The 13284-nt window shown below is 41.2% G+C and overlaps 1 protein-coding gene and 1 pseudogene across 3 annotated transcripts in view; one reads left to right on the top strand and one right to left on the bottom strand.

The window, feature by feature from the left end:
• The window catches only part of ZNF395 (zinc finger protein 395), a 53542-nt gene that overhangs the window by 17752 nt on the left and 22506 nt on the right, over nucleotides 1–13284 (bottom strand). For all 3 annotated transcript variants that reach the window (XM_070734878.1, XM_070734879.1, XM_070734880.1), the window contains exons 2-4: nucleotides 12317–12569; nucleotides 3370–3671; nucleotides 1265–1377 (exon numbers count right to left, since the gene is read on the bottom strand). In XM_070734878.1, coding sequence (XP_070590979.1) covers nucleotides 1265–1377; nucleotides 3370–3671; nucleotides 12317–12559 — 658 coding nt within the window. In that variant the 5' untranslated portion in view covers nucleotides 12560–12569. The remainder of the gene's footprint in view (nucleotides 1–1264; nucleotides 1378–3369; nucleotides 3672–12316; nucleotides 12570–13284) is intronic.
• On the top strand, nucleotides 4051–4716 carry LOC139158134 (kinase D-interacting substrate of 220 kDa pseudogene; annotated as a pseudogene).

Here is a 13284-nt window from a genome sequence, read left to right as displayed (position 1 = left end):
AAATTTTCTTAATCAGACCCATGTGCATTAATTATTATTTTTTAAATCAGAAAGTTTAAATCAGAGCCAGGGGGGCGCAGCAGGTTGAGTGCTGTACTACGGGCCACTGAAGCTGACTGTAGATCTCTAGGTCAGCGGTTCAACTCTCATCACCGGTTCAAGGTTGACTTAGCCTTCCATCCTTCCAAGATGGATAAAATGAGGACGCGGATTGTGGGGACAATTTGCTGGCTCTATTTAAAAGTGCTGTTGCTAACATGTTGTAAGTCGCCCTGAGTCTAAGGAGAAGTAAACTGAAAACTACTCCGGGCACAACAGCCTAATTTTCCAGTTCCTGATTGCCCACATTGTTGCCTAAAAAGAAAAAAAAAGAAATGCTAAAATATTTTTGTGGATAGCCTAAATCAGTGATGGCACAACTACGGCATGCGTGCCACAGGTGGCAAACGGAGCCATATCTGCTGGCACGTGAGCCATTGCCTTAGCTCAGCTCCAGTGCGCTCAGCTGATTTTCAGATCATGCAGAGGCTCTGGGAGGGCATTTTTGTTTTCCGGAGGGCCTCCAGGGGGTTAAGGGGCTGTTTTTGTCCTCCCCAGGCCCCAGAGAAGTCTCTGGAGGCTGAGGAGGGCAAAAAACAGGACTACCAGGCCCACCGGAAGTCGGGAAATGAGTCGTTTCCAGCCTCCAGAAGGCCTCTGTCAGGGCAGGGGAGGCCGTTTTCGACCTCCCCAGGCATTGAACTATGGATGTGGGCACTCACACATGCATGATGGTGTGTGCATACATGCTTTCGGCACTCGAGGGAAAAAAGATTCACCATCACTGGCCTAAATTCTCAGGTATATGTATTCAAGAAAAAATAGATATTGAAATGTCAGTGTTCTAAATCAGTGTTTCCTAACCTTGGCAACTTGGAGATATCTGGACTTCAACTCCCAGAATTCACCAGCCAGCATTCACTGGCTAGGGAATTCTGGGAGTTGAAGTCCAAATATCTTCAAATTGCCAAGGTTGGGAAACACTGTTCTAAATAATCACTTGGCAGCTTTGCATTCTCCAAATGTGCCGGGACTGTCATATCCAGAGTCAGCAGCCAGCATGGCAGACTCCCGGAACTTGTGTTCCAACAACAAGAGAACATCCATTTAGGCTGATAAAGCTAAGCCATTGTGGCCTCGGAGCTTGCAGTGCATGAGCTATGCACTAAACCAGTTGTTTTGCTTTGCCAAATGGCCACCAGAGGCCCTTTGCTGTCAAACTTACTTGAGATGCTGGCATCATTGTTAGGGGGACTCTGCACCACAGGGCTACAGGATAAGCTGGTTAACACCATTGCCGCCATCATCTCATCCATTTCCACTGCAGCATCTGGTTTCCTGCAATGAGAGAAAGGACAAGGGGGGGAGAGGATAAGACGGTTCCTCCAAATAAAATCAACAGACCAACTATCCTAGCGAAGACACTGCTCACCAACAATTCCCTCTCGAGTGCTTCATGCCTCACGCATTTGCTTTCTTGCGAGACTTTCTTCCCCAGGCACAAGGTTAATTGTTAAAAAGCAACCAGAGCAAAGCATTTCGATCAAAGTCTCAACTTTTAATAAGCCATTAATAGCCACAAACTCAAGTGAATCCAAGTCTTTCTTTCTTGATCTCTTGAAATTAGTAGGAAAAGCCTCCACTGTCAATTTTAAAAACAAGCAAACCAGGAAATTATTTGGCATTTCTTATTTATAAGGAGCCTGTTATAATTTTGGAGGGGCTGGGCCTCAATGGAGGTGTGCAGGTAGAAGAGATCTAGCTGTAGCCTCTGGAGTGAGAAATAAATTGCAGTAGGTGCCTAAAACACCAGAAAGCCAAAACATATTGAAGCAGCCTTTCAACTTCAGTACCTGATAGGTTAGTGGGCAGCATTTACCAGGGAAGTAACATTTTATCTTCTCTTACCACTTTTCTTAACAACTAAATATAATAAGATTGTTTCAATTGGACAGGTTAAGCTTTATATCAATTCTGTTGGCATTATTGTCTCATTTTTTCTTAATTTATTTTGAAGAATTTAGGATTTATTTATTTGTTTACTTACTTTATTACAGTTTTTATAGGCTGCCCCAGCCACTACAGATACTAGGCAGCAAATTAAGTTCTAAAATTCAATCTTTACAACCAAACCATAACCACAACAATGGTACCGCTTATAATGGCTGCTCAGTCATAGCTAAGGGCCAAAAGCCCTGTACAATGGAAGAGAACAGAATTCTATTGGCCAAATGTGATTGGACACACAAGGAATTTGTCTTGGTGCATATGCTCTCAGTATACATAAAACAAAAGATAAAATTAAAGAAAACATAATACAACTTAAACTTGCTTTTATAAAGCGAAGAGGAATGAAGCTCTCTATCCTTCCAGGAATACCTTGTTCCATAAGAGAGGCCACAACCAAGAAGTTCTATCACATAACCTATACCTTAGATACCCTTCATGGAAAGGACTCAAGTTTATATGATCCTACCAAATAGGCAAATTCTTTCTTGGCAAGGCGCTGCTGGTTAGAGCAATAGAAATAGCACTTAAGATTTATATACTTCTTTATATACCACTCTAAGCAGTTTACAGAGTCAGCATACTGCCTCCAACAATTTGGGTCTTCATTTTATCCACCTCAGAAGGATGGAAGACTGAGTCAACCTTGAGTCTGGTGAGATTTGAACTGTCAAATTGCAGGCAACCGGCAGTCAGCAGAAATATTCTGCAGTACTGCCCTCTAACCACTGCGCCACCATGGCTCAATATTATAACTCAATGTTGATCAGTAAAAGGCTTTAAAAGTAATGGCCAGCACTTTGATTGGGCCCTAAAGCTTACTAATAACCAATACAGCAACTTCAAAATAGAAAAGGTCTCTACCCTGGTGGAACTGACCTGTCAACAATCTTGCTGTTGTAATTTGCACCCAGTCCAGCTATTGGGTTATCTCCAAAGGCAACCCTTCATGGAGCATGTTTGCATTAGCCTAATGGGTGGATCACGGTATGAACTACTATCACCAAGGCATCTTAATCAAGATATGTTATTTTAGTTTGTGGCTGCAAATTATTTACTTGTTTAAAATATTATAAATACTTCCATCTACCTCCCTTCAGCTGAAAAGGCTCCTAGAGTAGCTTATGTAAGATCAAGTGCAAACAAAGCTGTATTTGCCTTTGTGCTTTCAACCTAATAAAATGAAAGGGAAACGAAGCAGCAGGGGGGAAAACTGCTTTCCACATTTTGTTTCAGCCAAGGGGAAAAAATCTCTTAAGTTATTATGGAACTGTTATGCAATATTGCATAATTACAATCAAATGGGCATTCTAAACCACCCACCTTTTTGGTACATCAATATTCCTAGAAACTGATCTCAAAGCAGATGTCACAGCAATGTCTGCTGCAGAGGTGTAATGCTCCATCACCACAGGAACCGGACTATAATCCATCACCATAGGGGTTGCATGGCCCATCTCCAGTTTGGGGAGAGGTGACATCACAACTTCAGCCAGTCTCACTTCCTCAGGTTTCCTAGTGACATAAAAACCTTTTTCTGGAAGCAACACCCTCACTTCGTGACTGACCAGGTCATGGTACTCCACTAGCCCAGCACTCTCTTGACCGTTGTAACAGACGTATACCTGTAGGGAGAAAAGCCATGATCAGTCATAATGGTCATTCTGGTCTCCAAATCAGTTCATCTGTTTTGTTCTCCTTGTTTCCATTTTTCCTAATATAAACAAACAAAGCTAAACCTACCAATAAACCTATTCATTTATTTTATTTCAATAATTTATCAAAAACATGGACAAGATAACAGGTATTGAATAAACATAAATGGCATTGTGGAGTCCTCAGAGAGTGGTGGCATACAAATCCAATAGATAGATAGATAGATAGATAGATAGATAGATAGATAGATAGACAGACAGACAGACAGACAGACAGACAGACAGACAGACAGACAGACAGACAGACAGACAGACAGACAGACAGACAGACAGATCTGACCCACTACGGATGGCTAATCTGATGTCTCAGATTTTGGTGACTTACGTGGAAGAAGAAAATATTCCTGCTTTGAAACCATTTATTGAGAAGTGCAAAGATGTGGATGAAAGAGACGAGAATGACCAGACTCCTTTAATGCTAGCCGCAGAGCAAGGCAATTTAGACATTGCCCAAGAACTGATAAAGAAAGACGCCAATTGTAACTTGGAAGATTCAGGTCTCTGCATCTAAAGAGAGGCATATTGCTATTGTATCAGAACTCTTAGCATGCAATGTGAAAATGGAACGTTGAGACATGGGTGGGTGGACAGCCACGCAGGCATGCTACAAAGGCTGTACTGAAGTAGCTGAACTGCTTCTTGAAAGAGGAGTAAACCCAAACATCACTGGTATACAATATAGTGTGTACAGTATCTGATCATTTGGGTAGCAGGTCGAGGCTATTCTCGTGTAGTGCAACTGTCGCTGCAACATGGGGCTAAAACCAACTGCTCTTACAAGTATGGCACTACACCATTGATCTGGGCAGCAAGAAAAGGACATCTGGACTGTGTAAAGCATGTGTTGCAGATGGGAGCAGATGTAGATAAAGAAGGAACTAACTCCATGACTGCACTTATTGTAGCAGTAAAAAGGTGGCTTTACAGATTCAGTGAAAGAAACCCAAACAAATGAACTATGAGCCAAGTATTCAAATGGCACCCTATGTTCAGAGGCAAAGAACAGGGGTAGCTATGATGCTCAAGCTTGTAGAGCAGGGGTCCCCAACCCCCTGTCCATGGACTGGCACAGCTCTGCAGCGTGCCAGAATCCGGGCTGTGCAAACAAGTGAAGCCCCATCTGCTGAATGCAGGCTGCTGACAAAACCACACTCCCTCCAATCAGCGGAAAAACCTCTTTCCACAGAACTGGTCCCTTGAAGGTTGGACACCACTGTTGTAAAGCAACTGGCTGGGCATCACTGCAGAGAACATACTCCACTAAATGTCATTTTGAAACTAATTCAGAGTTTCGATGCCTTATAATGGGAGGCCTTCAAAAATGCATTTCCAGAGCCCTGAAACAACAGGAAAGGAGCTGCTTTCTTTCGCGGAGATCTATGCTCTGAAGCCACAGTCCTAACTACATGACCGGCATGTGATGTATTCTGCACTCTGGTTCAACTTCTTCTTTTTTTTAATATAATCTTTATTGAAAATAATGGGGGAGGGGTATACAGAAAGCAAAAGGACTATGTAAACATTGGTACAAATCTATATAACTTTAGAGTATGCAGTTATAAAATAGTATACACACATAGGGGAAGAAAATACAGAGAGAAAGCTAGAGAGAGAAAGAAAAAAAGCAAAAAGGGGGGAAAAGGAAGAAAAATAGATAATAAAAAAAAAAGAAAAAGAAGAAGGGGAATAGAACCACAAAGTGAGAAAGAAAAGAAAAAATAGGTTGGAAAAAAGATAGAAATAAGACCAGCAATAAGCTGGTGTATCGTTTCCATACGACATGAAGTCCTTATTTATCGTTAAAGTATCATTCCCTTTTTAAGAGTAGTTATAAACTTCTATTGATTTGATTAGGGTTATAGCTATAAAGTTTTTCCAGTGTTATATAAGAATTGTTTTAATATAAGATAGAGTATCTTGCAGGAGTTTATCATACAATATTAGGTTATTTTATTGAATTATTTTCTTTTTGGATTAGTTGAAAGATATTCTTTTTCTTCAGCCAGTCATACCATTTGCCCCAGACATGGTAAAATACCGTATCTTCTAAGTGAAAGGGACACACTGTGATTTATCAGCTGACTTTCCATCAGGCTTTGTCCAGTCTCTCTCAGAGGGTCCGAATCGGTGAATAAGCAGAAACTCATGAAACCTCTCCAATCGTTCCTTTGCGCCAGCGGTGGCATTCAGTCAGTTCTCTCCGGATTGCACAAACCAGAAGTGGCGACTGCGGGAGGCTCCACCCACCAGACATGATGTAATGCACGAGCATGGCGCATGTGCAGATGGGTCACATGTGAGCGAAGCGATCATGAGCGTGTGCATGCGCTGACATTTGCGAACCAGTAGAGAAGGTAAGTGAATCCCGCCACTACTTTGCTCATACAAAAGCACATGCGATCTAGTAAGACAGCACAGGTCATCTGTCATGGAAAGGGGAGCCAGGAAGGGAATGACCAGGCCATGCTTGGGTGGTCCATGGAAAGATGATCTCCACAAAGGTCTTTTCCCTTTGCTGCTTAACTTCCTAAAGTCTATTTTTGTATGTAATTGTATCTAGGCTAAGAGGGGCACCCTTTGAGCGAAGTTATTCCTGGGGGTGTTATTTATAGAGGGATCCTAATTTCTATATGGAAAAACTGGGGAAGCTGCAGGGACCCCTACTGTTCTGAAAAATGTAAGTAACAAGATCTATAACGCTCCATAAAAAGATATATGCATTAAGTCACAGGTGTGCACTGTGTGTGGTAACCTCATGCAGCCTATACAGGGTCCTATAGGGCTCTTGATTCCCCTAGAATCACTACTCTACCTCTACTATATTTTATGCTTGGGTGTCTGTGGCTGTATGTGCAGGAAGGCAGGATGTTTGCCCACATACTTCCTAATTCGGTGTGAGTAACTATAGCAACTTTACGACTTGTGTACTTCAACTCCCAGAATTCCTGGCTGACTGGCTCAGGAATTCTGGGAATTGATTAACCTAATCATGAATACATTGCATTAGATCTAACTGCAGCATTTTAACCTGCATACATAGGGGTTAAAGGGTACAGAGCTCTCCATCCTCTCTCCTCTCAATTGATACCTAACTCTAAAAGGAATTAGGATAGAGGTGAGCAACTATATCACAACTATTTACAACTTGTGCTTGCCAGAAGGTCAGAAAAGGAGATCACATGACACCACCACCATCCCCCAGGACACAGCAACTGTCATAAAATCTGCTGCCAAGAGTCTGAATTTTGATTATGGGGGATGCTGCAATGGTTGTGTGGAAAACTGTCACATGTCACTTTTTTCAGCGCCGCTGTAACTTTGAAATGGTCATAAATGAAATGTTGTTAAGTCGAGGATTACCTGCATCTCAATAGTGGAAGCTGGAGTTCCTTAATAATGGCAGGATTCACTTAAGACAGGTGGGGGTTGCTGCTCCCGCTGGTACCAGTGCACTGTGCACGGAGCTTCATGTCTCTGGCGTGCGTGTGCGTGCGTGTGTGGGTGTGTGTGTACGAGTGAGATTTTGCTTCTGCACATGTGTAGGAAGCAGCCTTGTAGATGGGAGGTTGCTTACAATGGGTATCTGGTGTTTTCCTTATCTGCTGATCACTGGTCCTTAACTTATGATCACAATCAGAACCAGATATACGTTGAATCCGAGACCAAGCTACAAGGAATAAATTGGAATCACTTTATAATATGTAAATAGGTATTTTGCTCTTGAATGAAAATGATATATATAAGAAAGACCATCGATTTGGTGGTGGGGTGTGAATGTTTGTCTGGTGGCGGGCACCAATCACTGAGCACTTGTTGTATGTTGTGTGTGTGTCTGTTATAGTCTATATTTTAAAATCAATTTAAAAATTTAATAAAGAAAAAAAACAATCCGAACCAGAATTTCCATTGGGAAGCAAGGCTGTATTTAAGCGAGTTGGGCACAATTTTACAACCTTTTTGCAGGAAGCAAAATCACATGAGGGGATACTCACGCGTGCAAGATTTTGGTGACTTTTTTGCTTCTGCACATGCGCAGAAGCAAAATCTTGCTTAGACACGCACATGTGCACACTGGGAACAGGAAGCTGCATGCGCAGCTCAATTTTCACTACGGGTGCGGCATCCTGATCCGTACTGGTAGCAATCCGCTACTGACTTAAAAGCAATGAAATGCTTCATTGTTAAGTGATTCATTTAACAATCGTGGCAAAAAAAAAGGTTGTAAAATTGTGCCCAACTCGCTTAAAAAACAGCCTTACTTAGCAATGGGAATTCTGGTTCTGATTGTGGTCATAAGTTAAGGACCAGTGATCAGTAGATAAGGAAAACACCAGATACCCATTGTAAGCAATCTCCCATCTATAAGGCAGCTATAGAATATCACCCACCTGCAGAAGGAGTGGGAACAACTCCGGTGGTAGAACTCCCAAGGGGAGGCCTGTTCATATTACAGCCAACATGTGCTGGTTGGTTGAACTGTTTGCTTTGCTTAGCCTTGGGTGACATGCAGCTGGGACTTTGCAAAATCTACCCACAGAATCCAGAAAGCTGTTGTGGCACTGTCTGAATCAGACCATATATACCCAGAAAGTCTTAGACACACATCCCCAGAGCCCCTCCCAATTGTCTCCAGCTTTATGACAGGAAAGGTATATAGGGAACAACCAATAATATATTTAAGTTTAATTTCATTTAACTGATGGTTATGAGGACCCGGATTGTGGGGGGCCATATGCTGGCTCTGTTAAAAAATGCTATTTGCTAACATGTTGTAAGCCGCCCTGAATCTAAGGAAAAAGACGGCATAAAAATCGAATAAATAAATAGAATAAATAAAAATGAGTGTTAAGAAATATATATATGTAATAAATATGCATTAATTTTTGCACCTTATACCTAGCAAGCCAACTATTAAATGCAACCCCCAAAACAGTGTGTCCCCTGCCCTAAATAGCAACTCACCTAAGCAAAACAATGCTGGCATTTACAAGCTGAAGGGAAGGCCTATTTTAATTTGGTCAGCTTTTGAGGATATATTTTTGTTTCATAAAGCTCCCAAATACTTTTAGGCACTGGTCATGCTGAGTCTGTGGATGAGTGGTTTTGAATGCATTCTTTTTATAGTCCACTAACTCCAGCAAGACTTGGAACCAGAATTATTTTGATAAAAATTCACAATAGGATTACTTCACATTTCCTCTTCTTCCGCAATGCCACCCAACGTTTCTCTCTGTGTTGTCGTCCCCTAATGCCACCTTAATTTCACACTTTTTTTTAACCCAACCTTCCCCAAGCTGGACCTTCCAGAAAGGCTGGGCTTAATATGCATCACTGCCAGCCAGTATTTTCCATTTGGAAAAGCAACCTGTCCTTGACATTTAACAAAGGCAACAGGAAATTAGCCCCAAGGAAAGGGATAACGTGCCACATTTTAAGTAATCCTCCTGGTTTTGGGTTTTTTTTTTACAAATATCACGTGCATGACTTTGCATAATAGCAAAGGAGAGAATACAAAATGACTCAATATCAAATCAAGCTCTTAAATCCATGGAAGTTCATTGGAAATTCTACCATATGCAGCTAAGTCTGCAATTTTAGAGTACATTAAATCCCCAGTGACAAGTGACACTAAAACTTATCCTTTATCTTTTAGGATATCGAATGAATAAAGCATTGTAGGGATAGCCTCTTCCGCTTGATTCATTTGCAAAAATGCAAAATCGCTGTCCATTATTTCTACACAGTATCCTATCAGATCTATAAATGGGATATCAATTGGGAAGAGGATTTCTCATCAGTTGTTGTACCCTTTCTTTGAAATACCCTCTCCCTGGAAATAAAGAATGCATGGTTATAATTTAGTCACAAGCCAAAAATATATTTCAATTCAGCTCCATGCTTGAGAATTCATAATAGTGTAAGTGGGAACTACACGTTGCCAATGTTACATTACTTTATATGGTTTAGGGAGGTGTTTTAAATGCAGTTTAAATATTTATATACTGACAAGAGAGTGCAGATTATTTATATTTATTTATTTGTGCCTTCAACTTAGTCTTGATTCCTGTCAACTGCTTGGACAAATCCTTCATTTTCCTCAGCAAGATTTTTAGAAGCAATTTGCCACTGCTTTCTTCTTCCTAGATCTGAGAGAGAGAGAGACTGGCCCAAGGTCAACCAACTGCCTTCATATCTAAGGCAGGACTAGAACTCACGGTCTCCCAGATTCTAGTCTGGTGCTTTCAACTATCTACACTGCTCAAAAAAATAAAGGGAACACTTTAAAAACAGAATATAACTTCAAGTAAATCAAACTTCTGTGAAATTAAACTGTACACTTAGGAAGCAACACTGATTGACAATCAAGTTCACGTGCTTTTGTGCAAATGGAATAGTTGTGCAAATGAAATATTCAATGAGAATATTTCATTCATTAAGATTTAAATGTTCCCTTTATTTTTTTGAGCAGTATAAAATACACTAGTTGTGAGCAAATATCACAGGAAGACTGGAAATAAAGACTAACCCAATTTTTGACATCATTGGCTTAGGACAGCCAGATGTGATTTACTTCCTTCATATATGTCTACCTGTAATTCATATTACCTCAGCCGGTATGGTCAAATTGATGTGATGGAGGTGAGCCATTATACAGCACCGAGGCAGGATAGGCATCTTGTAGCAGTTCAAATAAACTGTGAAGCTTTGACATGAAATGTTTGTTGGTACAGAAATAAAATAGTTTCCTTCCACTTAAACCCCCCCTGCTTTTTTTATATTTGCAGATACGTCTGTAAATATTAGCTCAACAAAAGTCCATAACACCCACTGATTTGTTGCATGGCTGCTGCTCTTGAAACCAGTTCATTAACTTCAACTCCTGAAGAATTTAGCTACTAGAATTTCAATTGTAAAACTCTGAGATGCTTTCTCTAACCTAGGGAATTCTGGGTGTTGTAGTCTAGAGCAATGTTTCTCAACCTTGGCAACTTGAAGATATCTGGACTTCAACTCCCAGAATTCCCCAGCCAGCAAATTCTGGGAGTTGAAGTCCAAATAACTTCAAGTTGCCAAGGTTGGGAAACACTGGTCTAGAGGATACCAAAGTAAGAAAAACTGATCTACCCCAAGGTTTAAGTAATTCAATTAGTTTCCTATTTAATTTCTAAGACCAAAATAATGGCTAGAGGCCAAAATATATTAAACAGTAAGCCTTTCATTATTTGATCCATTAGAATAACACAGTTGGAAGGGACCTTCTAGCCCAAACACCTGCTTAGGCAGGAAATCCTACACTACACTATGGTTATCTATTCTCTTCTTTAAAACTTCCAGTGTTGGGGCATTTACAACTTCTGGATGCAAGTTGTTCCACTGATTAATTGTTCTAATTGTCAGGAAATCTCTCCTTATTTCTAAGTTGTTTCTTTCCTTGATTAGTTTCCACCCATTGCTTCTTATCCTGCCCTCAGATGCTTTAGAGAATAGCTTGACTGCCTCCCCTGAGATATCAGAACATTGCTATCATGTCTCCACTGGTCCTTCTTTTCATCAGACTGGACATATCCAGTTCCAGCAACTGTTCTTTATATGTTTTATCCTCCAATCCCCTATTCATCTTTGTTGCTCTTCTCTGCACTCTTTCTAGAATCTCAACATCCTTTTTGCATTGTGATAACCAAAACTAAATGCAGTATTCCAAGCGTGGCCTTACCAAGGCATTATAAAGCGGTATTAACTTCATGAGATCTTGATTCTATCGCTCTGTATATGCAGCCTAGAACTGTGTTCACTTTTTTCGGCAGCTGCAGCACATTGCTAGCTCATATTTAAGTGATTGTCCACTAGGACTCCAAGATCCCTCTCACAATCACCACTATTGAGCAAGGTACCATATATACTGTACTTGTGCATTTTTCTTGCCTCAATGTCGAACTTTACCTTTTTCACCATTGAATTTTATTTTATTAGACAGGTCCCAATGTTCAAGTCTGTCAAGATTCTTCTATATCTTAAGCCTATCTTCCAGAGTGTTGGCTATTCCTGCTAGCTTGGTGTCGTCTGCAAGTTGGTTAAGACTTTCTCCAATTACTATCAGTCTAAGAAATACTTCACATATTATAAATGAGACAAAATTCTCCACGAGGGCTCCCTAATTCTGGAACATGTCTCAAGGGTGATGCAATTGGTGTCAATAGCAACCCTGCTCATTTTTCTGCCTCAACTCTTTTTTTTTCCAGTTTCCCTAGGCCAGTGCTGGCGAACCTATGGCACAGGTGCCACAGGTGGCACGCAGAGCCAGGCATTGAATTATGGGTGTGGGTACTCACGCATGCGCAATAGCACACGCCCACACTCTTTCGGCACCCGAGGAAAAAAAGGTTCGCCATCACTGCCCTAGGCATTTTACTTAAACAAAAAAGAAAGAAAATTATTTTCTCGCTTGCTGGCCAAATAAACCTGTATGGCTTGTTATTACAGAATTGTGTTTCTTTTTAATACCAGCATTTTCGAGATGAAAGATGGCTTGTAATCATCAGCACCAAATTCAGTACCTTTTGGCCGGGTTGTAGCGCTGGCCAATTTTGGTTCTGATTACCAGAGGCTTCAACGTGTTCCTTGAAGTGTCCATCCTCAAATGAAAGGCTACTCTGATGTGAAGATGCTCTGGTGAGTTCTGGCTGCAGGGGATGAACCTGAGTTGTTATCAGCATCCCATCCCCCAGCAAAGGAGGTGCAGAAATGCGGGCGCCCAACAGGGACCGTTTCCCCAGCCTCCTGGACAGCACACTCGCCATCACGGACACACTGCAATCAGAAAAGAAGGAAAGGACATTATAATTAATAATAATTACTGGAATTATAAGCAGTTGATAACATGAATTAGGGCCAGTAGTGGGTTTCATTTACCTTTGCTACCTGTTCGGGAATGGGAGTGCATGCACACATTTTGTGCGCATGCGCATAACATTTTTTTCTGGGCAGGTGAGTGGAGCCTCCCACCGCTGCCGCTACCAATTCGCCCAAACCAGTGTGAACCAATAGCAAGCCACCACTGGTTATAGCGCAGCCTGCAAATGAATCTCAAGACCTTCTACCCCAGCGCTGGCCAAGGGTCACACTTTATTAAAGTGGCGGAAGCACCAGTGTGTCCAGGGGGAAAGCATTTTGAAATTCCCTGATATTTCCCTGACATTTCCCTGTAACTTGTGATTTAGTTAAGGAACGGCCATAGATGACATCATACCAAATGGCTAAGCCATGGAGAAATATAATAGCTGAGGAATGAGGTTGTTTACACAATTATGCTCATTTTTGCTTGACTCTGCCAGGCAGCGCAATCTTTTTTTACATGATTTTCCCCTGACGTTTAAATATTTTAATACAGTTTCTTTCCCCCCTCTGATTTATTCCATTTTTTTCACGAATTCCCTGATATTTCCCAAACCGCCAATTTCTCTGATAATTCCCGGATAATTCCCTGATTTCCAGGTTTGCTGTACACCCTGAAGCACAGAGGCTG

Source organism: Erythrolamprus reginae, chromosome 1 (assembly GCF_031021105.1).
Source record: "Erythrolamprus reginae isolate rEryReg1 chromosome 1, rEryReg1.hap1, whole genome shotgun sequence".
NCBI lineage: Eukaryota > Metazoa > Chordata > Lepidosauria > Squamata > Dipsadidae > Erythrolamprus > Erythrolamprus reginae.
Note: the sequence above shows the minus strand (reverse complement) of the source record. Positions and strands in the feature narration are given on the sequence as shown.